Source organism: Diadema antillarum, unplaced genomic scaffold (assembly GCF_040938485.1).
Source record: "Diadema antillarum isolate AM-2024a unplaced genomic scaffold, OU_Dant_1.0 seq00001105_RagTag, whole genome shotgun sequence".
Taxonomy (NCBI): domain Eukaryota; kingdom Metazoa; phylum Echinodermata; class Echinoidea; order Diadematoida; family Diadematidae; genus Diadema; species Diadema antillarum.
In genome coordinates, this window is record NW_027271921.1 from 880,933 (window position 1) to 908,381 (window position 27,449).

Genomic DNA, 27,449 nt, shown 5'->3' on the forward strand with positions numbered 1-27,449 from the left:
TCTGCATATTTAGTGCCTGCATATAGGCAAGAAGTACTTCACACTTTCCACGTTCTAAAATTTTTAAACATATCCGTGATTGTTGTGTATGCACCTATATACTTCATGAAGCTTAATTTGTTTTATTATAGTTGCTAAACCAAATTCAGATATTGTATTTTATGGCTTTCAAATCTAAGTAGTCATCTTATCCAATTAAAGAAAAAAAAAATCAGAAACAAATAATGGAATATACCTGGCTACCTTGAGCAAACTAGCATTTCCCCTGTTGAAGCCGCTTACGAGAATGTGTGTGTGTTTGTGTCATCTGTCCTTGAATTTTGTTAGTGAGTGATGCTGATACTATTGTCTTGCCACCTGACTCTAATGATGAACTGACGCCACAAGATTGCAGGACTGATGACAGTCTTTGCATCGGAAGTAAAAGTGGTGACCTTACGGGGACATTACTGGAGAATTTTGAAAAGAAGTGCAGCTGTCCCTTAGACTTGTATGGGAACTCCCGAGTGTCAGGCAACTTGCAGTACATACAGCCTTTGCAGTCACCTAAACAGCAGCTTGTCAAAAATAAAATCATGTGTGAGATTTGAATGTGTTGCCGTTGTAACTATTGATATTGTAACTGTAAAGCTATATAAAACAGGTCCTGGGTGTCTGGTGAAACCATGGAGTGGGGCCTCACTGCGTGTGAATGATTACCAGCCAGTTTTGACTGATAAGTGAACAAACTGTTTAAAGGGCTCCCTCTGTAGTTTCACCACATGCCCATTATTTTATACCCAGATTGAGTGTACATTGATGAGTATTTGATTACTAGTATTTAATGTCAGTGAAAATTGCACCCTGTCTGTAGAGCACCCATCAAGCTCATCTTATATTTGTGTCCGACTCAGATTGGAACTCTCAATGAAGGCCAGATGGCGTACTTCCAACGCCTCCTCCTCATCCTCCTCGACAAGTTCCGTTACGACGAGACGTACAACTTTGACTCGCAGGGCGAGGACGAGATCATGTTCCTCGACTACCGTCGTCAGCTGAAGGTCCTCTTCGACAACCTCGCACAACTCAACCAGAGCCTCGTGCTCTCCAGTGTACACTCTATCGTCATGGAAACATTAGGGTAAACGTCATTCTTGGTCATTTATGCATATCCTTCTCATGGAAGACTGTTCTGGGGATGTCAGAGAACATTTTTCTCATTTTTTTTTCTTTGTCACAGAAGATCTGATTTTGCAGGGTATGTTTGTAATAAGATTCACAAAATTGAAAGTTTTATTTAATACTGGAAGTTACCAAATGACAACAACATTTGTAAATGTTCAAATTTCCCCCAAAGCCTTTTAACTTCAAAGATCAAAAGTTTGGAATTAGAATCTCATAAAAACTCATACAGTCTCACACACACTCACAAACACATACATAGACATACACACACACACACACACACACACACACACACACACAGACACTCGTTCTCAAAGACACAAGGCGAAATTAGGGGACATCTTACTATGTGGATTGTTGATATACTGAAAATTGTCTTTTTCAGCTCATATGAATGGCTAAATTACATTAGATATTTTTGTATAGTCTCCTCATGTACAGCCATGCAAATGTTGAAATGCAGAGTCATCACAACACAAATTTCTCATGAGGTACACTCTGTAGAAGTAAATAATACCAATACCCTACAAAAGAGCAGAAGCAGGAGTATGTTTATACAGCATCCCAAATTAATATCTCTGGCAATTTATAGAATGCATTTGGTGGCATGATACATTCTGGTCTTTTTCTCTGAATATGGAGTGTGTAGTACAACAATATATGCAAAGATCATTGATATGAGAAAATCAAGGAAGTCTGAATCACTAATGTTATTTGAGTCTGATATTGATTACTTCTTAAAAAGAAAAGAAAAAAAAAAACAATTCCCAAGTTTCCTTTTGTGTGCTTTTCGCTTCTAGGCAGTGGAGAAATAAGAAGTTCATTGATGCGGAGCTAGCAGTCAGGTTGCTCTACATGCTGGGAGAAGCGATACCTGCCAAAGAAGGCAACCACTTTGAAGGAGAATCATCAAAGACAGAGCTCCTCAAGGACATGATGAGAACTGTAAGTTTGAGAGAAGATACGCATTAACTCATTCCTTACTGGAACCTGTATACCAGGATACCGTTTCATGGAAGTTGCCAAGTCTTTCAGTAAAATCCTTGGTTTTTGATTAGCTGAGAAGCTCTAGTCACTGACTGTGACTGTGGCAATCGTCAGAAACTGACAACTTGTCAGGGCTGACAAGTTTCATGTTATGGTGCCCTGGTTCCCACAATGTAGACAAGAGTGTCTGCATTCATGGCCTAAATTCATGTTTGTTTGTGTTATGCTGACCAGAAAATGAGTTTGCTCAGAAAATGAGTTTGCTTGAAAAATTAGGTTTCTTCTATCAATATGTTGTTGACCATGGAAAGCAGGATATGTATAGTGTTTGACTGCTCTAATAACCTGAATAACCTGTCTGTTCTTCATCGATGGGCAAAAAGAATGTCGTTTTGGGGTATTGGAGTTTCTTTGGTAATTACGGGAGGAAGCGGTTGATTTATGGAATCTTTTGATTTCATTAATCAGAAGCAGAATTCTGCACATGTACATTATCAATACAGTGCTAGTCAACACCAATACTTACATTAAACTTTAGGGAGTAATTATATCCTTATGATGCCCTAGAGTTGGGTCAGTGTTCTCTCACTGGCTTGCTATGCATTTCTGTCTACTTTCACTCGGCTGTATCTTTTGCGTGTGAATTGGAGTACCATGCTGGACTAGCAAAGCATGTAGATAGGACATGAATTGTCAATATATACATATAAAAGTTCTGTGGAGGGATTGTTCACATCAGACAGAAGCAATGATAATCAAGTTTCACGTCTTGCAAGGAATATGATTTCATCTCTTGCATGTTAGGTATAGCAAAGAGAGTTGTAGAAAAAAAGAAATATATGATGTCAGGCAACCAAGAGAGGGCGCTATAAATATTAAGAGTCTGCTTTGATGTGCAAAAAGCAAGTGCCGTCATAACCATGGGTATAACAGATAGAAAATGTGCAGTCTTTTTGTCGAAAAACTGCAATTTATGATGCTTAATTTGAGGAGTCACTGTACTATATTCTACATCATTTTTCAATTAAACAGCTATGATTGTAACAAAAGAATGAAAAAATGAAAACTATGGCAATTTGTAGGAATATAGTTTCAGAGTCGTTGCTGTTCCTTGTCATAGTCATAGTTTGTTGATACAAGTGTGGATTTAAGATTCCTTTGTATTTCTCCCTACCATACCAGCTGAGATACCTCAGCTGACATTCAGACATTCAGACTAGATATTGTTGTGTTAAGTTTGTCATGGATGACATTGCCTCTCCTGCTTTTTTTTTTTTTAATGGCTGTTCGCTTCTGTTTAGCCATGTACACCTCTTTTTTGATGCCCAGGCTGAAGTGTTTATCACAGTAGCCCTGTGCATGTACAAAAAGGGGGGGGGGGGGGGGGAGGGGTAAGAAAAAGAAAAGCTCATGTGTAAGCCTTCCACAGCGAGAAGTATGACTAGCACATTATAATACCAATGGAATCTGAGGAAGGTAAAACACCAATGAGAGGGATAGTACCACACTGTGCCCTCTACATACATTGTAATTTATTCACTTTCTGAACAATCATTTTATCTTTTCTCACCAGCTGGTGTCATCCGGTGTCGTTGGCCACTCTCACTGGGCCGTCACATTACAGGTGGGTTCCTCCCTCTTCACTCTCAACCTTTTGACCATCAAATCCAAGGAAAATTTTGCTCTGCAATATGATGAAACTCATGATATTGGCACCTCTGAATCTCACTCCCACATCATATGTTAGAGAAGTATTTGATAGACCTGTTTTGAATTTATTACATCTGCCCAAACACAGGTAGAAATATGCTCAAAATTGTCAATTCATGAGAGAAACAGGAACTTTTTTTTATAATAAATGTGTTGCCAATTTCAGAATCAGCTCTAGATTTAGCAGATAAGAGGCTTTTGAAAATTTTGCAACCAAAATAAACAATTATGTGTGAGTAACAGAGGACTGGTATGCATGATAATTTTTACTCTATCTTGTGCAAAAATCAACAATGAATACTGTACTGTCTCATATCTGTATTTTGTGTTTAAATGGCTGCACGTAAAAGTCTCCAAAATTAGGAATTAGAATACTATTGAAGACTTGCACAGCATTCAATGACTTTGTAGGGATGGTATAGTTTTGGTTGAGATGGGGATTCAGATTTTAACTTTTTGTGAAGTAAGTAGAAACTTCTTACTGTAGAAGTGGAAATTTTTGCGCATTTCGCGCAACCAGAAACTCCCGTGAAAATAAAAGCGTGCAAATATTTTCGCTTCCCATATGTTCCTGTAGTTGATGTCTTGATTCTGCGTAATTATAATACAGTCAACCTCGGGTACCTCGAATTCGTCGGGACTGAAGAAAATGGTTCGAGGTACGCGTACGTCGAATTTTCTTCGACTTATACGAAGTTTATCGTTGTTCAACATGGTATCTGTTGTAGTGCCTACTGATTGTTTGCATGCTTGTCAATTGGAACTGAATCGACTTTTATATGAATTAATTGAATGAAAATCGGAATTGAAATTAGAATTTCAGAAATAAAGATTTTGGTGGCCCGATCGCGCCACCAAAAAAAAATCGGATGTTTGTCTTTACTTTTGAAAATGAATAGTGGTAACAATCGGCTACGTAAGATGCTGAAATAAATGTCATAAGTTTGCTTTTAATTTTGGAAATGAATAACGGTAATATTCGACTCAGTATGACACAAAAATAAATGTCGGATGTTTGCTAATACTTTTGGAAATGAAAAATGATAAGACTCAGCTCCGTATGGTGCTAAAACTAATATCAGATATTTTATTTTGCAATGAATGAACAAGGATAGCATTCGGCTCCGGAAGACGCTGGAATAAATGTCGAATATTTGCTTTGACGTGTGGAAATGAAAAACTAATATTCAACTCCGTACGATGGTTTGATAAATGTCGGGTGTTTCCTCATACTTTCGAAAGGAAATAGCAGTAACATTCGGCTCCGGAAGATGCTAAAATAGATGTCAGATGATCGCTTTTATGTTCGGAAGTGAATAGCAGTAATATTCTGCTCCATACGATGCTGAAATAACTTTCTGATGTTTGCTTTTAAATTTCGAAATGAATAACAGTAACATTCAACTGCGTTCAATGGTAAAATTAATGTTTGATGTTTGCTTTGACGTTTGGAAATGAGTAACAATAATCAACTCCTAACGATGATGAAATAAATGCTGGATGTTTGTTTTTACATTTGAAAGTAAATTGCAATAACATTTAGCTCCGGAAGATGCTAAAATAAATGTCGAATGTTTGCTTTGATGTTCTGAAATGAATAACAATAATATCAAGCTCCGTACCATGATAAAATAAATGCCGTATGTTTGCTTTTACGTTAGAAAGTAAATGACAATAACATTCAGCTCCGGAAGTTAATATTAAAATACATGTCAAATGATTGCTTTTACGTTTGGCATGTTTGGAAGTGAATGGTGGTAACATTCTGCCCCATACGATGTAAAAAAAAATATTTGAAATTTGCTATTACATTTCAAAACGAATAACAGTAATTCAGCTACGTTTGATGGTAAAATAAATGTCTGATGTCTGCCTTGACGTTCAAAAATGAAAACCAGTAACAGTCGGCTCCGTACAATGGTAAAATAATTGTCAGATGATTCATTTCACTTTCGGAAGTGGACAGCAGTACCTTTCGGCTCCGGATACGATAATACAATAAATGTCGGATGTTTGAAATGAATAACCATAATATTCTGCTCCGTACGATGCAAAAATAAATAACAGATTTTTGCTTTTACATTTGGAAATGATTAACAGTATTAATCCACTCAGATGCTAAAACAAATAGCGGATGTTTGCTTTCACGTTTGGAAATGGATAAGGATAGCATTCAGCTCCGCCAAGATGCTAAAATGAATGTCGGCTGTTTGCTCTTACATTTAGAAATAATTAACGGTTATATTCGGCTCCGTAAGGTGCTAACATACTAATATATGTTGGATGATTGCTTCTACAATAAGAAATGAATAACGGTAACTTTCAGATGCTAACAAATGTCAGCAAATGCTCCCTCTTTCTCATTTCAAACGTAAGTTTTAACCTCCTAGTATAAGCATCAACTTTTATAATAATCTCTACGCCTAATTGATAAATCTTAAAACACAGAATAAGATGATTGAATTTTCTATTCATTTATTCAAGACATGGGCACCTGTATCACTTCAATAATGCTTAATATTATTTTTTTTATGTTTAGTAGAACCGATTTAGTTTTTCTAATGTTTTTCCCGTTTTTGGGGTTTTTTTTTTTTGCGTCAGCAGATTTTACTTTCAACCACCAAAAAATAAAAATCAATGACATTGGTGACCCGATAAAGTCAGTGTGGAGCCCTGTCTATTCCATTCTTTATTATGCTCGGCCTATACTTCCAGATCATATACCACACTATTTTCATAATCGCATTGCTGAAAAAAAAAATCCAGTGCTTGCATTCTCGGGGAAGAATAAATGAAACAAACTTCTTGAAAGGCCAAAAAAAAGTTAAAATATAGGCACTACGCATGAGATTGATGTTAGAACAGTGGACCGTGATTAATGCCAAAGATATAACTGTCAACACCTATTAAAGCAGGTGCGCCACGACGGTTAAGAAATCTACGCGCACGGTATGACTACTCGGTATTACGATCAAAAATCAGAACACAGTGGTTAAAGAAAAGAGCGTAGTGTTAACGTAAGCACTCCATTGGCACGGGTGCTATGTGCATATCGTGTACGTGGTAGTAGGTGGGTGTTGGGGGTTTTTCTTGTCAGCTATGTAGGCCTACTGGGTATTTCTTTGGGAGCGCGATTGTTAAGAATATTTACAGTTGAATGTGAAAAGATTTGTGACATGTCTCCGCTGTCCACGCGCGCTTAATCAGAGATGCTGAGTGATGTTGCAATTTCGATTTGAGCAACACGCTGGGAAAAACAATAAGTTAATTAAGATTGGGACATTAGATTTCACTTCGAGGTAACCGAACTTCGACTTATTTTCTTCGAGCTACGCGAATTTTAATACACGGAAACTTCATAGGAACAATCGGGACTTTCATTTTGCACCCGAGGTAAGTGATATTCGGCTTATCCGACGTCGTGGTATCCGAGGTTGACTGTAGGTGCAAAACTCTTCTTACCCGGCTGAGCGCGACTAATTAGTTGCAGGAAAATATTAACTTTTACAGTATGAAATACCAAAGAGTATACAGTCCTAAGAGGAATTGAAATTTTATTTGATGAAAATCGGTTTAGAAATGGCTGAGATCTCCAAAAACGAAGTAAAACAAAGTGGTCCTAATAAAGGTGGGACCCACAATCAATATTTAGCATATACCATCCCTTTAAGTAGATCTTGAATTGTTTGTGAAACATCCCTTGGAACAACAAAGCTCTTATGCCCCGTAGTGTTTGCATTTATTCTCTGTGTACTTCCTCTTCCTGTGAAAAAGCAGTTTATGGGCTGCAAATGACGTAAACACAAAGTGTAATGGTGTGTGGAAAAACAAACTCTTCCCAGAGAAAAAAAAACCAACCAACCAACCAACCAATCAACCAACCAACCAAAAACGACAGCAATGGTATTTACACAGACACTTGTTTTCCTGTGCTACTGTCTATTGGCACTATTCCAATACTTACCCAGGAAGTAATCAAAACTTACAACTTGGTGAGGCATTGTTTACCTTTTGTAACAGAAGTGTATTGCGCTGCATGCAAGTATTTCAGAGGGGACAAGTTAAAAGAACAAAACAGAACATTTCAGGGTCAGTTTTGTAGGTGCAAGTGTAAGGCAGAAAGAAAAAAAGAGCAAAAACTTGCCACTGTGTCGTGTGAAATGATTGATTGTTGTGATGTTTTTCCCCCTTTAGGAATTGAGTGGGCGAGATTCACCATTGTGAAGAGTGCTTGCACAGAGAGTGTGAATGGAGAATACCACAGGCGTCAATCATGTGTGACATTCACATAGAGAGAAATCACTTTTTATGCCTCCGCCACGAAGTGGTGCCGGAGGCATTATGTTTTCGGGTTGTCCGTCCGTCCGTCCTTCCGTCCGTCCGTAATGAATTTTGTGGACAAGGTAACTATCAAAACCTGTTGAGGTATCCTAATGAAACTTGGCATGTATGTGTATTAGGGGGTGAAGTTGTGCCTATCAACTTTTGGGTGCACATGCTCAAGGTCAAAGGTCAAAAGGTCAAGGTCAAATACATAAAATTTCACTATTTCCACCATATCTATTGAATGCCTGAAGATATTTTCTTGAAACTTAGTGTATACATGTATTACCCAATTAAGATTCTCTGGTGAAAGTTTGGGTCATGAGGTCAAAGGTCAAAAGGTCAGGGTCAAATACATAAAATTTCACTATTTCTACCATATCTATTGAATGCCTGAAGATATTTTCTTGAAACTTAGTGTATACATGTATTACCCAATTAAGATTCTCTGGTGAAAGTTTGGGTCATGAGGTCAAAGGTCAAAGGTCAAAAGGTCAAGTAAAAATATTAAAACTTCTTTTTTTCCTCCGTACCTTGGAAAATTGTTCAAGGTATCTTCATGGAACATAGTATATACGTACTGACTGGAAGTGATTATCTAGAGAATGTAAGGTTCATGGGGTCAAAAGTCAGGGGTCAAAGGTCAAGTGCAACACTTCAAAATTTTACTATTTCCCTCATATTTATGCAATGCCAGCAGGGTTATTTTTTTTTTACACTTAGTGTATGCATGTGTAACCTAATAGAAATTCTCTTGAAAGTTTTTTTTTTCTTCTTTTTTTGCCTCAAAGGTCAAAAGGTCAAAGATCGAGTGAAAGTGCTGAACTAACTTTTTCCTCCATATCTCGGAAGTGGCTCAAGTTATCTTGAAACTTAGTACATATTATGCATGTTCTACCTGAAAGTGATTATCTTATGAATTTTAGGGTCAAGGGCCAGATGAAAATGGTAACAATTTACTATTCAATTCAGAAATTGCACTTTTTCTCCACACCTGTACCTTGAAAATTACTCAATGCCTAAATGTATGAATGGGTCAAAGTCAAGTTAAAGTCCTTAAATCCCTAGATACATGCTCTCCTATTCATCCAATTAAACCTAGGTCAAGGAAGGTGAACATTCAACACATTTGTGACAAACTTGTCATTTCAATATTTTGCCAATTTTGTGAAAATGTAATCACACATTGTCCACATGTACTACAATTTGTATCTAGACCTATTGGGAAAATCATGCATTATGGCGGAGGCATACCAGTCGCCAAAGCGACATTTCTAGTTTTGTGTATGCATGAATTAAAGAAAGGCAAACAAATGAAAGCACAAAAGAACTAATTTTGACACAAATTGTTGGCATCGGGCACAAAAGATGAGCCCTATATCCGCTTTCAGTTTCACACCTCTGTCATCTTCCCAGCTGATCCAACTCAGTGTGCTCCGAAACATCTACCTCATGAGCAGCTACTCAGGTGCTGGTATTTTGGTCAAGCTTGCTCAGTTCTTGTTACAGCTACGTAGAGTTAAGTCAAACAGTACATATCAGGACTCACACATGTTGACACTGAAAATTTTTTCCACACACACACGCCTCGCCATGCAAACCCACGCATTCAACCAGCACACAATCCAACTTCCCCCCCTTCCCTGCTCAGGTGTACGAGACGGTGGTGCGCTACGAGCGGTTCTTCAACCAGGAACCCCAGCACATCCCGGGCATCCTGGTGGCCTTCCTGGACAACCGGGGTCTGAGGCACCCCCACCCGACGGTGCGCAGCCGCTCAGCGTACCTCTTCACCCGCTTCATCAAATCCCTGAAGCATCACATGCGCCCCTTCACTGAGGAGATTCTCACCAGGATTCAGGATCTTCTGATCATCGTCATGCCGGTAAGCATTCCTTTCAGGCCTTTCGTAAGTCGTCATGGAAACAGAACATGTGAAACCTATTTTAAACAGGAAATACTGAAATGAAGTCGAAAGAGCAAAGGAATCCCAGTATATTTGAAAGATGTCTAATAGGTCATATTCAAATGCAAGTCATCTTCACTTGCCTTTTTACACGGATTATTATGAGGTCCTCATGGTAATTTACTGCTACGTTGTTTGCAGAAGACTCTTTGTATGTAAGTTGTGCTCACAGAATGACACTGATTTCACTTTAATCCAAAATAAAAACAGATATTTTCTTTATAATTCAGCTCAAAACATTGTAAGAACAGTTTTCAGGGTATTGCGTTTTTTTTTTTTCACATCCACTTTACGAATACAGTAAGATTTTATTAGTGAGTTTCCAAATCAGTTTAGATTATGTTCGTACTGTTCTCTGAGAATGATGTGGGAATAATGTCTCATCAAGTGGGTTCATACCATCTAAAAGATATGGTAGTCTTGAATCTTCTTGCTTCCTGGTGAGACACCTGTAGTCTGCTACATGTTTGTGAGATGACTGACCAATGTTTGATTGGTTGCGGCTCTCTTATCGTTTTCACGTGAGGTTTACTTGATCAATTCTTCTGTGGATTGAATTTTGCAAAAGAGTGTTCTGGCCCCCTATCCAAACTTCCACACAAAGATGATAATTTATGTCGTATGGCAGGTTCTGTTTCTCTTGCAAAATCAGAAACACATTGTTTGCAGGTGATATTGTTTGAAAGAAAATTTCTCATTGTCTCCTTCAAATGATGTTTGTTCTTGTGACTGCATCAGTATGAGTTTGATGATGTGATATATTTCCCATCATTTATAGCTTCAGTTTATTTCTCTTTACTTGAGATTCCCTAACACTGTCCTGCATGCACACATATTTCACAAATAAGAGGTACTCTTCCTTGAATTATAACTCTTAAAAAGAGAAACAAAAAAATGCATATTTATGTGTTTATTCTTAATCTTATCATTAGCCATGAGGTTCAGTGTGGATACTGTTTACAGGCTTTTGTACTTGGCATGTGAAAAAATCTCAGACTTCTTTGCAAACATGAAATTGACTGTCGCAATGAATTGTGTGTACCGCCCTCTAGTGAGGCTTATGATAACAAGTTTTCTGCAGTCAAATTGATAAGAGCTAAATGGACTGGTGGCGTACAGTGCCCCGAGGGTTCACTTTGTATGTTACCCACGGACATGTCGAGAGGTGTCTTCAAAGTTTTCAGAAATTGAATCATACATGTAAGAGCTTCTCTTGTCATGCTTCAAATTCTTTTGATTGTCATGGAAATTGTCAGCGGATCTTGGTAGGGGATTTAGATTATGCTCGGGTTACATCGTATAGAATTTGATGGATTTGATTGCAATAAGTCAGCTAGGTTAGTTCTCTATTATTGCTGCCTTGCCCACTGGCAGCTCTTTGTAGTGTGCTATTGGTATTTTAAAGAAATGGTCCTGAGTGAGTTAATATAGATGAGGCTTCTAATTTGCTGCTAGTTATTGATGGGCTAGCAATAGAAGGATAGGTACTTTTAGACAAAAAAAAAAAGAAGAAAAAAAGTATGCCATATCTGACTCATCTGAGGCTAATTTTATTTTAGACCAGCTGGCATTTCTGTAACTTATAGTCTCATTTAAACTGTAAGATGAGACAACCATTGTTTTTTTCAAACATTGTGTGTGTTCCTGCACTATACATGTATGTATGAGTATCCCTGTATTAATCCATAAATTAATCCATAATTCCCCTACGAATATCACCTTTGATGAGAATAAATTGGTGGTATCTCAGATAAACATTGCAGCATCAGCATACTAGAATGCATTGGTCTAATTTCAACTGAAAAATTAAAATTAAAGAGATGTACCCTTTTCACCATGTAAGCATCCTCCTCCCAGGTTGTTGAATTGAGTTTGGATTCATTTTATGGCAACAGCCATGTTGTTAATTTAAAGAAAGAAAGAAGAACAGCCATGGGACCCATTGCTTTAGATCTCCATAAGACAAGGCACTAAGGACAAAGTGCGTTGCCAAAGGGCATTTACCCTCTTTCCAGTGGACTTAAACTCAGGATATCTGTAATGGAAGTCCTTGTTCATAACCACTGACCCCTCACCATGTCAAACTGGATTGTCCTGGAATGATTACTGGTTGCACTGTGTAGTTCAGACTTTGTGAAAGTTCGGAGGATGTGTGCAACAGCATTTCACCTTTGCGCAACCAGCTCCACGTACTGCTTCTGACTGAAAACTATTTTGTAAGAGCATCCAATTGTGCAATTTCCTGGGTTTAGGGTAGTGAATATTCACTTCCATGGACCGCTGTACTCTAGAATGATACGATCTCTCACTGATTGTGAACTTACTTCTGGAGTATTGAATTGAGCGTTTAATAAACCAATGTTTAAAATGCAGGTGTAATGATATGATACTGTAAAAGTGGAAATTTTCACTCTGTTGAAATTTTTGCGTATTTTGCGCAATCAGAAACTAGCACAAAAATAGAAGCATGCGAATATTTTTGCTTGACACATGTTCCAGTAGTTGATGTCTCGATTCTGTGGCATTAAAAGCACACGAATGTCATCTTACACGGCCGAGTGCAAAAAAGTAGTCACACGAAAATATCCACTTTTACAGTAACTATTTAGTGCTTCATTTCAGAAAAAAAAATTGTAGTTTTCTGAAAAGATGCTTTATAGAAATTCAAATTGGTGACTTCATTCCATGTTTCGAATACAGACGTAATGATTGTCACTTTCATTTCACTTATCATTGATCAGGAAAATGGTCACCCGCCCTCACTGACGACAGACGACCAGCTTTTCTTGTATGAAGTTGCCGGTGTCATCATCACATCCAGTGCCTTTGATTCGGACGTAAGTTACTTTTACCCCCTCCTCCTCTATGAGAAGCCCCTCACTCTTGCCCTCACTGCAAACAGTTTTCATACAGTAATGTTTTGCTCAGCACTCACAAGGGTGGAGTAAAAGGTGCCACAACTTCTTTGCAAAAGTGACAAAAGTGTATAGTGCTTAAAGTTTCCTTTTAATAAATATGAGCTATACAGATATGAAAGTCAAGTGAAAGACAGACCATTCATAGGATCATCACATGACAACTAAAGTGACATCAAGTAATACAAATTTTACGTGGACAGCCCTATTTCACTATTTTTTTTGTTGTCATTTTGTAGTAAAGAAAACAGAAAAGGGCAAAAAGAAAGAAAAAAGTGGCAGCAATTATTTTCAGGGTGTTCTTTGATAATATCATCTTATGTACAGACTACTTTTTATGGCCTAAGGACATCATTGCAACACGTACCATCTGTTTCCAAAGAAAGCATAGTTTGTAAAAGCATGGTTTTTACAGGAAAAAAAAGAGAGAATAGAGCTCATATCAAATTTCAACTGTCTGTAGTTACTTGAACTTTTGACAAGATCAGTGTGTTTAGAGGACATGATAGAACTGCTCTAATGGAATGTAGATTGTCAGGGTAATAACTTTTTTTTTCCCCCTCACAGAAGTAGTTAGTTGTGGAATAGAAAAAATGACAAAAAGCACCGGGGCATTACATTCTTTGGGATATCTTTTCAGTCAGGCTTTTGTGATGTCAATGGAACACCGGAATTGAAGTTAAACATTCAGAGTTCATGCTGGCTACTCGGCTCAGATTTGGCTCCTTTGCATGCAAGCAAAAAGGTCCTCAAAGGAGCATACATGAATTCGATTCTGTGACTATTCAAAAGAAGATTCTAGCATTTTCTTTTTATGCCTCCGCCAACGAAGTGGCCGGAGGCATTATTATTTTTTTTTCTAACGACAAAAGATAAGCTTTTGAAATTTGATTGAAATGCTCACACACCCTCTCGTTTCTCATTAGATATTTAGCATCTTTCTGCCAGAATTGAATCCTTGACTCTTTCAGCAGCTTGCCAAATCATTTTTCCATGCTTGTTTTTTTTTTTTCTTCTTCTTCTTCATCTTCTTCTTCTTCCTTTGGTACCATTCTTTTTCGTGAATTGAAATGCACCGTGAACACAGCAAAGTTTGACAGTTTCTAAAATTAAGCCATCGATCATGGCAAATCCCCTCAGCCTTGATAGTCTTGGCAAGTTTGTCTTGGCAGTTTTCCTTCTTATACTTCACACAACGATATTAGTTTATATTACAATAAGGATATTGCCATAGGGTACGGCTCTGTATTCCTTCCTGACACTTTTTATTGAATAGCAGTTCTTAAAAACAGGTTTGGGGTTACCCAAGCATCGAGGGATTATCGTATCAAACACCCTTGTCGGGAGATATCCGCTAAATTGCACAATTCTTTCTGCAGCTGGGTTAATCTTGCATTAGATTGGTTTCTGAGTCACAACAGGGCCAAGAGGAACATATTGCAGGATGTACTATTTGTAACAAAGTACTTCCACAGGCAATTGCTCAATAAAACCAGTGTGAAAGTTCAGTGGTAAAATATTCCCCGCAATGATCTGGAAGAATCTGAAGCATATTGTGCCATAGGCAAATTTCAATGTTCGTTTTTACTGTGGTGTTAGTGGTTTGTTCTTGATTTTTATGCCTCCGCCACGAAGTGGTGCCGGAGGCATTATGTTTTCGGGTTGTCCGTCCGTCCGTCCGTCCGTCCGTCCGTCCGTCCGTCCTTCCGTCCGTCCGTAATAAATTTTGTGGACAGGGTAACTATCAAAACCTTTTGAGGTATCCTAATGAAACTTGGCATGTATGTGTATTAGGGGGTGAAGTTGTGCCTATCAACTTTTGGGTGCACATGGTCAAGGTCAAAGGTCAAAAGGTCAAGGTCAAATACGTAAAATTTCACTATTTCCTCCATATCTATGCAATGCCTGAAGATATTTTCTTGAAACTTAGTGTATACATGTATTACCCAATTAAGATTCTCTGGTGAAAGTTTTGGGTCATGAAGTCAAAGGTCAAAGGTCAAAAGGTCAAGTTAAACTATTAAAACTTCGCTTTTTTCTCCGTACCTTGGAAATAGTTCAAGGTATCTTCATGGAACATAGATATATACATGTACTGACTGGCAGTTATTATCTAGAGAATCTAGGGTTCATAGGGTCAAAGGTCAGGGGTCAAAGGTCAAGTGCAACACTTCAAATTTTTACTAATCCCTCGTACATGTATTTATGTAATGCCAGCAATTTTTTTTTTACACTTGGTGTATGCATGTATAACCTAGATTATCTGGAAATTTTCATTTTCTCTTTTTTTTTTTTTTGGGGGGGGGGGGGTTGCCTCAAAGGTCAAAAGGTCAAAGATCAAGGGAAAGTGCTGAACTAACTTTTTCCTCCATATCTCAGAAGTGGCTCAAGTTATCTTGAAACTTACTACATATTTATGCATGTTCTGCCTGATAGTGATTATCCTATGAATTTTAGGGTCAAAGGCCAAAAGAAAATGGTAACAGTGTACTTTTCAATACAGAAATTACACTTTTTCTCCATACCTTGAAAATTACAGTATTCATACACTTATGAATGGGTCAAAGTCAAGTTAAAGTCCTTGAATCCCCAAATACATGCTCTCCTATTCATCTAATTTAACCTAGGTAAAGGAAGGTGAACACATTCAACACATTTGTGACAAACATGTAATTTCAATATTTTGCCAATATTGTGAAAATGTAATTATACATTGTCCACATGTACTATAGACCTATTAGGAGAATTATGCATTATGGCGGAGGCATAGCAGTCGCCTTAGCGACATTTCTAGTGTTTTTTTGTTTTATGATTTTTTTATTTTTTTTTTTTTGGGGGGGGACATTTTTTAACTCTCTTAAAGGCATTGTTTAACAGTGTTGCCAGTTTGAAATCTGTGCTTGACTTGGTTCTACATGCTGCCAGAGTCGTTGGTATGGTGTTAATCTGAAGTGATGGCAAAAAATGTTGTTTGAAATAAGACACAAACACCATACTAGGGTAGTTTTGTATGGGGTGCCAAGTGTCGCATGGCCCATTTTGTAACGAAATCAGTTATTTCGTTGATGAAATGATCATTATGTTAACATTTCGTTAACGAAATGGTCATTTTGTCAATGAAGTGACTGATTTCATAACGAAATAGGCCATGCAACACTTGGCGCCACGTACAAAACTTTGTCCATGTCTTTGTCCATGGTTTAAACCATGGTTTCAAATTGTACCACCTTCGTGAATTCGGGCCTAAATGCTTACAAAAAGAATATCAAACAAAATATTTATATATTTGAGTGATCAGGTCAATAATACCTGTAGATGGTGTTCAAAAAACTTTCAGGAAACAGTTTGAGCATGGTGATACTTATTCATAGATCTCTCGACAGTGACAGCATTTTTTTTCTTTAAAGGGATCATACAGTTTTGGTTGAGACCTAATTTCAGGTTTGAAATGGCTGATATATCAAAAAACAAGCGATTTTAAAAAGTGTGGGACCCACACTTTATTACGATCACTTTGTTTTACTTTGTTTTTGGATGTTTCAGTCATTCCAAACCCGATTTTCATCAAATAAACTTTGAATTCCTCTTAAAATGGTATGTTCTGTACTATCTCATAAGTGTTTTCTTGGTATCTCGCGAAAAGTTAAAAGCCCAATTCTCATCTCCACCAATACTGTACTATCCCTTTAAACAAAACAAAAAAAATGTACATATATTGAAGTGGGTTTTTTTTTTAATACTTGAACCTCATTATACTGTGCAGTCAGCAAAGTTTGACAGTTGTCAAGCGCTCTTTTCATTATGCGAGAAAAGTGAAATATGTTGATTTTCCTCTATATTTTCTTTATATTGTTTTACACTTGTGACATTATAAGCTGTAGTAGTCTTCTCATCCAGCGATGGTAGCACAGAAACTTTAAAAAATTGTGACTTTTGAATGGATTGTCTAATTTTCCTCAGACTTTCAGTGATGTGTTCAATGAATATTGCTGCATGCTCTCGATTCACATGTATGTGAAGGTGGACTTATCCCTTAATATCTCTAGTTTGCCTGACCAGTGAAAGATGTAGTATGTGTGACATTTCATTCACAGAAGAAGCAGCTGCTGATGAGAAACGTATTGGCGCCAATCATCGACAAGTTCAACACACTCTACCCGAAGCTGTGCACAGAGACGGACGAGCAGCGACAGGTCGTATTGAGTGAGATCATTGCACACGCCATCGCGTGCACAAGGTAACCCTCATATGGCATGTTGCGGGGTGATTGGAATTTTTATGGGGTCATGTCATCTCGTGTAAAATGTAATGGAACTGATATACAACGATAGATGTCAATACCCACAAGTACCAGTAACCTTCTATTTGAGTATCACATTCCATCTCACAGGAACCATGACATCTTGTATATATACTACTACTTGACATGCGTAGTTCGCCCTTGACATATATCAGATAGCCAATATCACATTTTATGAATGAGTGTTTATTGTGCATTGTATATCTATTTGCATTTCTGTACTCCCTCTATAACTTCCAGCGTTATTTTTTTTCTTTTTCAATGACCAAGTCACGTAGTGATCAATAAATTCTATGAATTTCTTGAGGAGCAGTACATACAGTGTAGCCCCACACAGTCTTGAAGATTGATAACTTAAAGTAATTGCCTTCAAACATTCATCTGTAGTTATCATTCTGCAAACAGAAAGAAGATAACAGAGAATTTGTGCAAGAATTTGTGGTGTGATTCTAAGAATGAGGGTCTAAGCTCCTTGAAGCAGGCAAAGTTCCAGTGGGGTTAATTGGACATCGTATATAATTGTCATTAAACCTCAACTGGATAAACATTTCGTAGTTATATGGAGCACATCTCAAGAAGCTGGGGAATTCTGCATAGACTTTAATAAGTTGACAAAGAAACTGTAGTGTCTGTAGTTTCAGTTCCTGGAATCACAAGCACTTGGACATTGACAGGTGAGAAGTGATATTTAAAATTTGCATGAGGGTCATGCATAACTCAGAGACTATCTGGAATCCCAAATTGTAGGCTGTGCTATTTGTATGCCTCCACTCTTAAAGACACTAGTGGTATTACGTTTCAAGTTGTCCGTCTGTCAGTCTGTCAGTCCAATATCCCGTCGGGTTCACAAACTTTAGCTAAAATGTACACGATGTAATGTTTCTGGCCATGAATTTCACAAGAAACATCTGTCCCGTCATATGGTCATTTGGTGTGATGGATAGATATGGAATGGACAATACAGCCATCAACTTTTGGGGGTTTCTTGGTTATCAGGACATGGGCTGGCACATGATTTAATCGTCTTTTCATTCTCATGAGTTTTCCGTGCTAAACTTTACGAAAAGCTATTAGAAATTGGCAATTCTCAGACAAATTCTTTGCAATAAGAAATTCAAAATAGGAATGTCAGTCATTTTGATAGGATGTGTTGTATGTAAAGACCCAAATGCTGGTGCAAGAAAGAAAAGTGTGTAGTTGAGCTGATGATGTGATGAAGGAGAGAGATAAGGGAGATGAGAGAGCAGGAATACCTCCAAGGCTTGATTATCCTTGCTTGTCAGCAAACTCAAAAGAAAAAGGAGAGAAACATGAGAAGGATATTCCCACTTACATTCAATTTTATTTCCACATCATTAATTTTGTATTACGAAGTGTGCAAATATCATTTTCATCATGGCAGTTGCAGTAAATTCACAATGCCTTCTGTACAGTTTGTCCCCCCCCCCCCCCCAAAAAAAAAAAAAGTCGATCAAATTCCGCACTGATAACTTTAGAAATGATTGAACAATCGTAATGCTATTTCAGGGTATGAAACTGTAACTTCTTTCCTACATTTTGCAGAAAACCCCATTCAATTTGAGTAAGTGGTCACAGAGAAATGTGGATCATTGTAAAGCATGTCATGGGTCCGTTTTTTCCAAGTTTAGCATTTGGATGCTCTTGGCATCCATAACAGAATGAACTAAACTTGGAGGGAAGGGATTCTTGACATGCTAAACAAGGATCTCCATTTCTGTGTAACCACTATAACAAATTGGATGGGTTTTTCCTGTAAGATGTGCTTTAAGTTATAGTTTCATACTTTGAAATTTCATTTTGATTGATTCACTGTTCTTAAAGTTATCGTTGCAGATAGTCTCATTGTATTTTTTCTTTTTTTGGTGGGGGTGGGGGGGACATGTGGTATACCCCACCACTACTTGGTAGAAAGTGACATACTTGAGCATATCTCACTGTCAATACTATAGTATGTATCCAGCCATACCACTTACATGTATTTTGATGGCCATTGGCCTTGACATGTCTTGATGGCTAAGGTTGGACTGTTTCTTTGTGTGAAGAGGGTTAAATTTCAACCCTCAATCAGCGGCCAAAATTTATGAACTTTATCAAAATGTAGATGAAGGCCTTGAGCAGTTATGCAGATATAGTGAAAAGCTGGTTACCCCACTCAACTGTGCACAGCAGGCAAATTGCTTTTTTTTTGTCTTTGTTTTGTATTGAGAAGCTGATTTATCAGATATTACTTCACTTGATTCATTGAAGATGATTTGTCCTTGAAGTTGTGTGGCACTGTTAATTCGTAGCCAGCATAAAAGTCTATCTTGCGGTGCTAGACACAATCATGCCTTTACAATGTATGGACATTGTCTGGATCATGTGAAGGTAACAGTAGCCTCTAAAACAGCACATGGTCAAATGTGGGTCATACCAGGGAGGTGGGAGACCCCTCGCGCGTATCTTCATGACCAGCTACAGTATGTGAGGTATGGCAAGCACTCTTGTCAGGACCTTTAAAGTTAATTGCCTCGTAGGCGGTGCCTGCATATGGCATCATGATCATGACCAGTTTAGTAGACACACCAAGTACTCAACTGCATCAGCGCATTCCATCATGTGATACTTCGTCAGTGCCTAGTTTCTGGCTTTTGATGCTGTAGGTGTCGTGATTGAGAGCCCTACTCTGTGGGGGAAAAAAAAAAAACCTGAAACAAAACACAAACCTGAAGCACACAAAATCATGCACACATTTCTGAAGTCTTGCAATACACTTGCAACCTCATATAGAAGTTGTGTACCTATTTCAGGCACAGTGAAATAATACACCACCCAGGGACCACAGTGAAAGTGTGTCTTTAATGACATGTTCGAAGTGTTATCGTGTCATTTTGAAATGTATTATTTCACTCTTGCAATGTGCCAAATAAAGTAACATAACTTATTGAGCTAGAATATTCTTTCTATGAATGGTGGATACTATTTCTTATGACTGTAAGGTACTTTTATTCACTTGTGGCTTGAACATCGTGTATATGAAAATCATTATAATAATATTGGTAAATATGATTTCCTTCCTCCCACAGATATGACATTGATGATTTACTGCATGAATGTAACACATTGAATTTAAGTCAGCTGATCGATCTTTCCTATTGGCGTATTGTTCATTTCATTTGATGATATCACAATGCAAAAAATAAAGGGGTTGGGGTAGGCTGTCTCTAGGGTTTGCACAACACTCTTGCCAGTTACATCAACGGTTATTGCAACAGGACCCTGTATTTATTGATGTATGTATTCTAAGTGAACGATATACAATATCATATGGTTATAAATAGACATGACAGAGAGCCAAAGAAATATACCTCTGTATATATTTCAAGGCTGTAGTATCATAAACCAGCTATTGACCTTCAGCATGTGATATGGGGCACACTTGGATTCTGTACAAAAAGAAAAATGAAAATAAAAGTGTTGGTATAGTCAGGTGAGACTGTTATGTATCCACTGCTGATAATGGTCGATTGTTTCACATCTGGTCTCTGAACTTTGAATGGGCGTGAGAACTTTGCCTGTTGGGAATTTGTAGGTGTTGGGTAATTACGCAACAGACACAGTTGTTTCACTTGGACCCATTATGATATCTATGGTTTTGTAACTCTAGGTCTGCCTTGTGTGTGCCCTTGTGGTATTGTTTTGTTGTTGTTGTTGTTGTTGTTGTTGTTACTGGACTTTTGTTTTCCTCGGGGTCACCATTGTTCATTGTTCAATGCCACAATATCATACCTGGCGTACATCGTGCATTGTTTGATAAATTTGTGGCCAGTCACAACGGTCAATTGTTAGCAACGAACAAAGAGCATTTATTGTAAATTCTTGTGGGTGTGTGTGTGTGTTAGTGAAATGCTATCTATTAAATTTTGAAAGAAATATACTTTTATAATTTCTTTTCCCAATACTGAAGTACATGTACACATATGTGCAGCATTCATTTTTCTTGACCTTCTGTACTCTTATTAAGCGCTATATAAATGTTATTCATTATCATTATCATTATCATTATATGCAGGAAAGCAGTTAAAAAACAAAACAAAACGAAAAAAAATGTCACCTCAGTATACCAGAATGAAGTGACAGAGCAGGAAAAAAAAAATTGCTTATCATACAAAATGCAGTATCTCATGATCCAGGAGTGCACTTTTGGAAGATACCCCTGTAAAACAGGTCTAGGGCAATTACCCCGACCCGTCCCCTGGCCCTTAATCCTAAAATCCTAATCCTGAACCTAATCCTAACCCTAACCCAAACACTCAACCCAAACACTCAACCCTAAACCTATACCTAACCCTAATCTTTGCTCTAATCTTACCACTAACCATATTTAGCTGGGGGGGGGGGGGGGGGATCGCCCGGATACGCTGTAAAACCACCGTGCGCCCTCTGTGGTGCTGATTGCTCAAAACAGAAACCAAACTCCCCTGAGGCAGAAATCCAAATCAGGTATGACATTCCAATGTCGTCTGATATAAACACACTCGTGCACGTTACAACATGTGAGAGTTACAATGGGGTGCCCATGGCTGCATTAATTTCACCATGAGTGAATCCATCACTTGCCTTGCGCAATCGTGTATGCTTGTGTACCATATGGTTTGACACTCATCATCCATTTCACTGAGAAGTGTTTGGGAAACTTTTGCCATGTAAGAGGCTTGCGAAGACTTAAGTTTGAAATAGCGTTGTCATGCTTGATGAATGAATAGGCACAGGAAGTGACAGAGAAAAATGAATTACATCTCACACGCCATATGTTTTATCACTTGATGGAGTGAGCGTCACTTTGCGATGCCATCCTACCACATGATGCATCATTTTCGTGTAACACTAGTGTATGTCACTAATATTCAGAAAAAGTAAGGTCTATTCAGTGAATAAGGTTTACTGGCTGTTGGGTGCTTCTTGTGCCAGTGTTTGCATGACTCTCAAGTTATGTTGTAGAATGTTCTTTACATCATATACACTCGATGCAACCATGTCAATCAGCGTCATCCACAGTTTGGATTTTTTTTTCAGTCCCGATTTATAGGCAGTGTAATATCCCACACACTGATCTTCTATGTTGTGTGTACAGATTTGTGACAATTGCTTGAGAACTTTGCTACAAGGTGTATTGATCTTTGCACCCAGTTTAAAAAGAAAAAAAAAAGGAGAAAAAGAAAATTGCTTGAATATAATGCAGGCAACTCCTGTTGTGACTAAGTCCATGGCACTGGCAGTTTTCTTTCATTATATTAAACTCTCAAAGCTGAACATATAAAGTATAACATGTAAAGATATAGAGATAGTAAAATGCAGCCTGAATTTTGATTTGTTGAAAAAAAAGAAGAGATATATTGTAACTATGTTAATGGGAGTGCACTGTAGAACACTTTGTAGAAAAGAAATGACAGAATAGAATATGTTTCCTCAGAATCTGCACGTAATGCATTTGAGATGTACTAATTTATATGCCAGCTTTCTCTCTCTCTGTCTTCTTCTTTTATCTCATCTAGTCGTACAAGCAAGGCCTTCCACTCACAGCTGACGATCAAGCAATGCGGCTGCGAAAGTTGCTACACCGAGGCCCTGGATGTATTCCTGCGGGCGCTCGACGTTCCCCACCAACATGGCACGGTTCACGCCGCCGTGCGGCAGTACCTGCACCGCATGGTCGTCTGCCTGGAGGAGGCTGTTCTCCCCTACGTGCCGGTTGCCGTGGAGCACCTGCTCAAGAAGTCGGAGGCGCGTGATCTTCACAAGTTCATGCCGCTCATCAACCAAATCATCTCAAAGTTTAAGGTGAGGGAAATACCCGCATGCCTTGATGTGATGAAATTAGTTTTATTTTTTACTTCCGCTTGGGGTTATATATGTTTCATATTCTGGCTAAAGCGGGGTTCCCACTATCGTGCGATCCATTGCGAACGCCACGATTGGACATTCGTAACTGATCGTGGAAAATTTGTTGAACTCGTCTGAAATTTCACGTTTGGATACGAGGTTATGCGAGTCAATAAGTGTTGGTACGCTTGGATGCGATATGGTCACGATTGGTCTATTTCAAGCGATACGATCTGTCACGATCTGGTCTGCCGTTCAAATACGATCCGACAGGATTGTCCTGATTGAGTTCACGATTGGTACCGATCTAACATGACCATTACGATCAGGATCCCCGATCTGGTACGTGCAGCAACGTACTGATACGTTCCAATACGAATACCGAGAACCAATACGGGCTGCTGAGATAAGATACGATATCCTTTACGATCGGGATCAGAAGCGACCCCCATTTAAGGCGCGATTGGACCCGAATGGGAATATTATAGTCCGGCTGACGATGGATTTCATTGTTTCCGTTAAATTATGCAGAGTGATTAGGCCTATTAATTTTATCCACAACCATTGATGATGGCAAGGCTTGACAGGTTGACGATGATGACACCGTAACCTTTGCAGTATTGCTACACTGTAAAAACATCGGTGTTAGATTTAACACCATGGGTGTTAAATCTAACACCGATCAAACTTCAATAGAGGACCACACCCACAGGTGTAGAAAATGCACTGTGATGGTGTTGAAAAGTGTTCACCTGACACTTCGTAGTGTTAATTTGACACTGTACCTGGTGTTATTTTGACACTGTACTGGTGTTAATTCAAAAATGACACCACATGGTGTTGATTTGATATTTGTTGGTGTTAATATCAATGGTTTAACACCCGTCCAGCTTCAATAAGAGACCACACCAGCTGGTGTTACTGTGGTGTAAATTTATTTTCACATTTTTTCAAAATCTATTATTTTAATGTAAAATTCTTGATCGTCTTGTTTAAATTAAAAATCAACAAGAAGTGCAGTTACTGAGAAACTCTTCAAAAAACAGTTTTATATTTGGAAATGACACCCGGAGGTGTTAATTTAACACCATAAATGAGCACCGAAAATTTAACACCAGCTCGGTGTTCACTATTTAACACCGGACTTTTTGCAGTGTAAGGACGATTATGTTATCAGAGAGAAAGTAGCACCCAGGCCAGCCATAACCTCAGATATTCCCTCGTCTAATATCAAACGTAAAGAAATTAATAGATTATTAAATCGACATGCTCACCCTCCCCCTCACAAAAAAAAAAAAATGAAATAACGAACCCAAATACATAAGATCAGATGATTGCCCCTCTTCCCCAGAAAAAAAAAAAACCCAGCAAGACAAAAATGACCTTTCTCTCCAATACATGAAGAAAATAACTATATGATGAAATGGAAGCTAAGAGAGAGGATGGGATCATTTTGAATGTTATGTTATTGTTATTGGGTTATTTGGATATAAGAAAGTTGGCCGAATGGATAGTATTGCTTATGTGTTCAATTTGATGTTCGCAAAGTGTATGTATCATATGCCTTTTTATTTCAAAATGTCGATATCTCATGGGTTATTGAAAGTTTGCTTTATTCGGCTTGATTCAATGTTTTACTTAACAATGTTTAACATAACTGATACACACACATAACAGAAAAGTGACTCCCTAATCAGAATGATGTCACTAACTTTTTAACAAAAAAGGAGGTTTTACGCAAAATTATTTCGCAGGGGTATTATATTGCTACACTTATTGAATAACTAACTGAAAAATAATAAGAGTGATCTTCATTGTCATAATCATACGAGTGATCTCACATCCACGACAATGGTCACTTTTACATTTGCAGTAATAATGAGAGTTGAAAATAACAATTTTCCTCTAAAATTATACTCTACCAAACATACAAAAAAAGACATTGAAAAGTGTCAAAATAGATGTAAAGGGATCAAACGATGGCTGATGAAACAATAACTCTTAATTACTATGTGCAATACACAAACAGCAGGATACTGCACCCCCCCAAAAAAAATACTTTGTAATATACTTTTAGAAATTAACCATTTGCCTTTTGATATGTACCCATTCAAGCACGATTCATTAAATCATTCTCATCTTGGTACTGACGTTAGTCAATACGTGCAGACATACAATTGCCATTTTATTTTTGCTCATTTTTTTTGTTTTCGTTACAAAAGTTATCCCATATCCTGTTTTGTGTGTCTGTATAATGTTAATAGCAACTCATTAATGAAAACATCATTAACATAATGTATGAAAACATCTAAAAATCTGTCATACAACTTTCATTTTATAAAATCATAAAAAATGATTTTGATAATGTACCTTACAAGTTACGACAATTAAACCCCACACCGTCATACAATTTACCGTTTGGAAATAATAATCTAAAGATGCAGGCTACCACCTATCAGAATACAAAATAAATCAATTTATGAGTAAAATAAGGGCAAATGGGCAAAAAATAATAATAATAAGCGGAAGTGAGGTGAAAAAAGTCGATCCCGATCAACACGATCAAGAAGCACGATTAGAAGAGATTTGCTGCGTTTGGATATGATCCTAGACGATCTGATGCGATGATCACGATCAAAAACTAATCGTGTTAATCGTAGAAAATTTTTGAACCGTCCAAAATTTTCCCACGATTAACGCGATTGCCACGATTGACCTTAAGATCTGATACAATCTGATAAGACCATCACGCTTGCTGCACGATTAAGACCACGATTTTAATCGTGGCGCCAATCGTGATAGTGGGAACCCCGCTTTATACAGATTAGCCATTGAAACTCATAATGACATATGAAAGAATGTCATGAAGGAAAGTGAAAGAGGAAGCCTAAAATCCATACATCAGTTTGATACAAGAACTAAACTTCCCATAGTTTTATTATCGCTCTCTGCAGTTTCCGTCCTGTCATTCCTTTCTTTTTCTTCTTTTTAAATTGAAGGGGGCTTCGTATAGGTTAAATAATTGCTTTGTAAATGTGCAATGAATACTGAAAATTAGTACTCAGTGCCTATTCCCGACGCATTTTCACATTACCCAAAAAAAGGGTATTCAACATATTATCACCATTTTATCCCTTTTTTAATATGTTATCAGGCAGATTAAATCCTTCCTCTTTTTGTTTTATATTTTCTCGTTTCGTACAAGGATTTGCTAGTATCGCTCATAGTTTCAGTTTCTGATTTCCATAAAAGGGATTTATTCTTTCCCTAACTTGATAAATAGAACCATGCAAAACAAGATCAAAATAGATATCTGCAACTGTATGAAAGACTGGACTGTAGCGAAGTGGAAGAGATATTGTCAAACACGCAGAACAGTGAATGAATAAAACATGAACAATTGATTAAATTTTTCAAAAAGTTGTGGAATTCCACAATTTCATATCACATGAATTTTCTCTCACAAGCATGAGTCATGGTTGCAGGAAAGTCATAGTCACATTTATGAAAATTTGATGGGATGATATCATATTCTCACACATCTCCCATTCACAATAATCTGTATGTACAAAGTCAGTGGAAAAATTGTGAGGTGATGATGTCATCGTCTTGTTAAATTTTTTTATATGACTAAAACTGATATCACTGTTTTTATCAAATATATACTTTTGTCAAAATGTTGAAGTTTTCCCCTTTTTTCTGTCCAAGTTGGATGATACTCTGATTGTTTGATGTATTTTGTCTTTACTCCAATTATTTGAGTCAAAGTATTGAACACATTGGAGTTTTCCTTTAATGGTTGGCATGCAGTGCTACAGCTGTTTGTCTGTCAAGGAAATTCAGAAAATGAATTGCAGCGTCTTTTGTTGCGTTTTCTCATGAGAAGTGTCATATTGTATGTTCTCTTGAGGAAACAGGTTTTTTATGTGATTGTGCTGTTTTTATGATAGCATTGTTTATTTGAAAGCAGGAAGCAAAGAATGAAAGATAGGTCAAATGTGCCGTGAAAACAGCAGATGTCCTGCTCCCTTTGCTCTTTGTCTGATTTTTATGATTTTTGTTCTGTGGTGGATGTTGCAGTATAGGCTGGGGAATTAGCCATGATTTCATTGCATTTTTCTTTTTAAGATGTCTGATCATATTGAGCAGAGCTGAAATGATTTTATTGCTGCATTTTACAACTTATTGTCTGGCTCCACTG

The 27,449-nt window shown here is 37.7% G+C and overlaps 1 protein-coding gene across 1 annotated transcript in view; it reads left to right on the plus strand.

Moving 5' to 3' along the window:
* The window catches only part of LOC139743774 (exportin-T-like), a 101,933-nt gene that overhangs the window by 33,423 nt on the left and 41,061 nt on the right, over positions 1–27,449 (plus strand). The window contains exons 10-16 of the mRNA XM_071654227.1: positions 894–1,120; positions 1,965–2,109; positions 3,725–3,775; positions 9,836–10,069; positions 12,892–12,987; positions 17,160–17,302; positions 22,921–23,206. Coding sequence (XP_071510328.1) covers positions 894–1,120; positions 1,965–2,109; positions 3,725–3,775; positions 9,836–10,069; positions 12,892–12,987; positions 17,160–17,302; positions 22,921–23,206 — 1,182 coding nt within the window. The remainder of the gene's footprint in view (positions 1–893; positions 1,121–1,964; positions 2,110–3,724; positions 3,776–9,835; positions 10,070–12,891; positions 12,988–17,159; positions 17,303–22,920; positions 23,207–27,449) is intronic.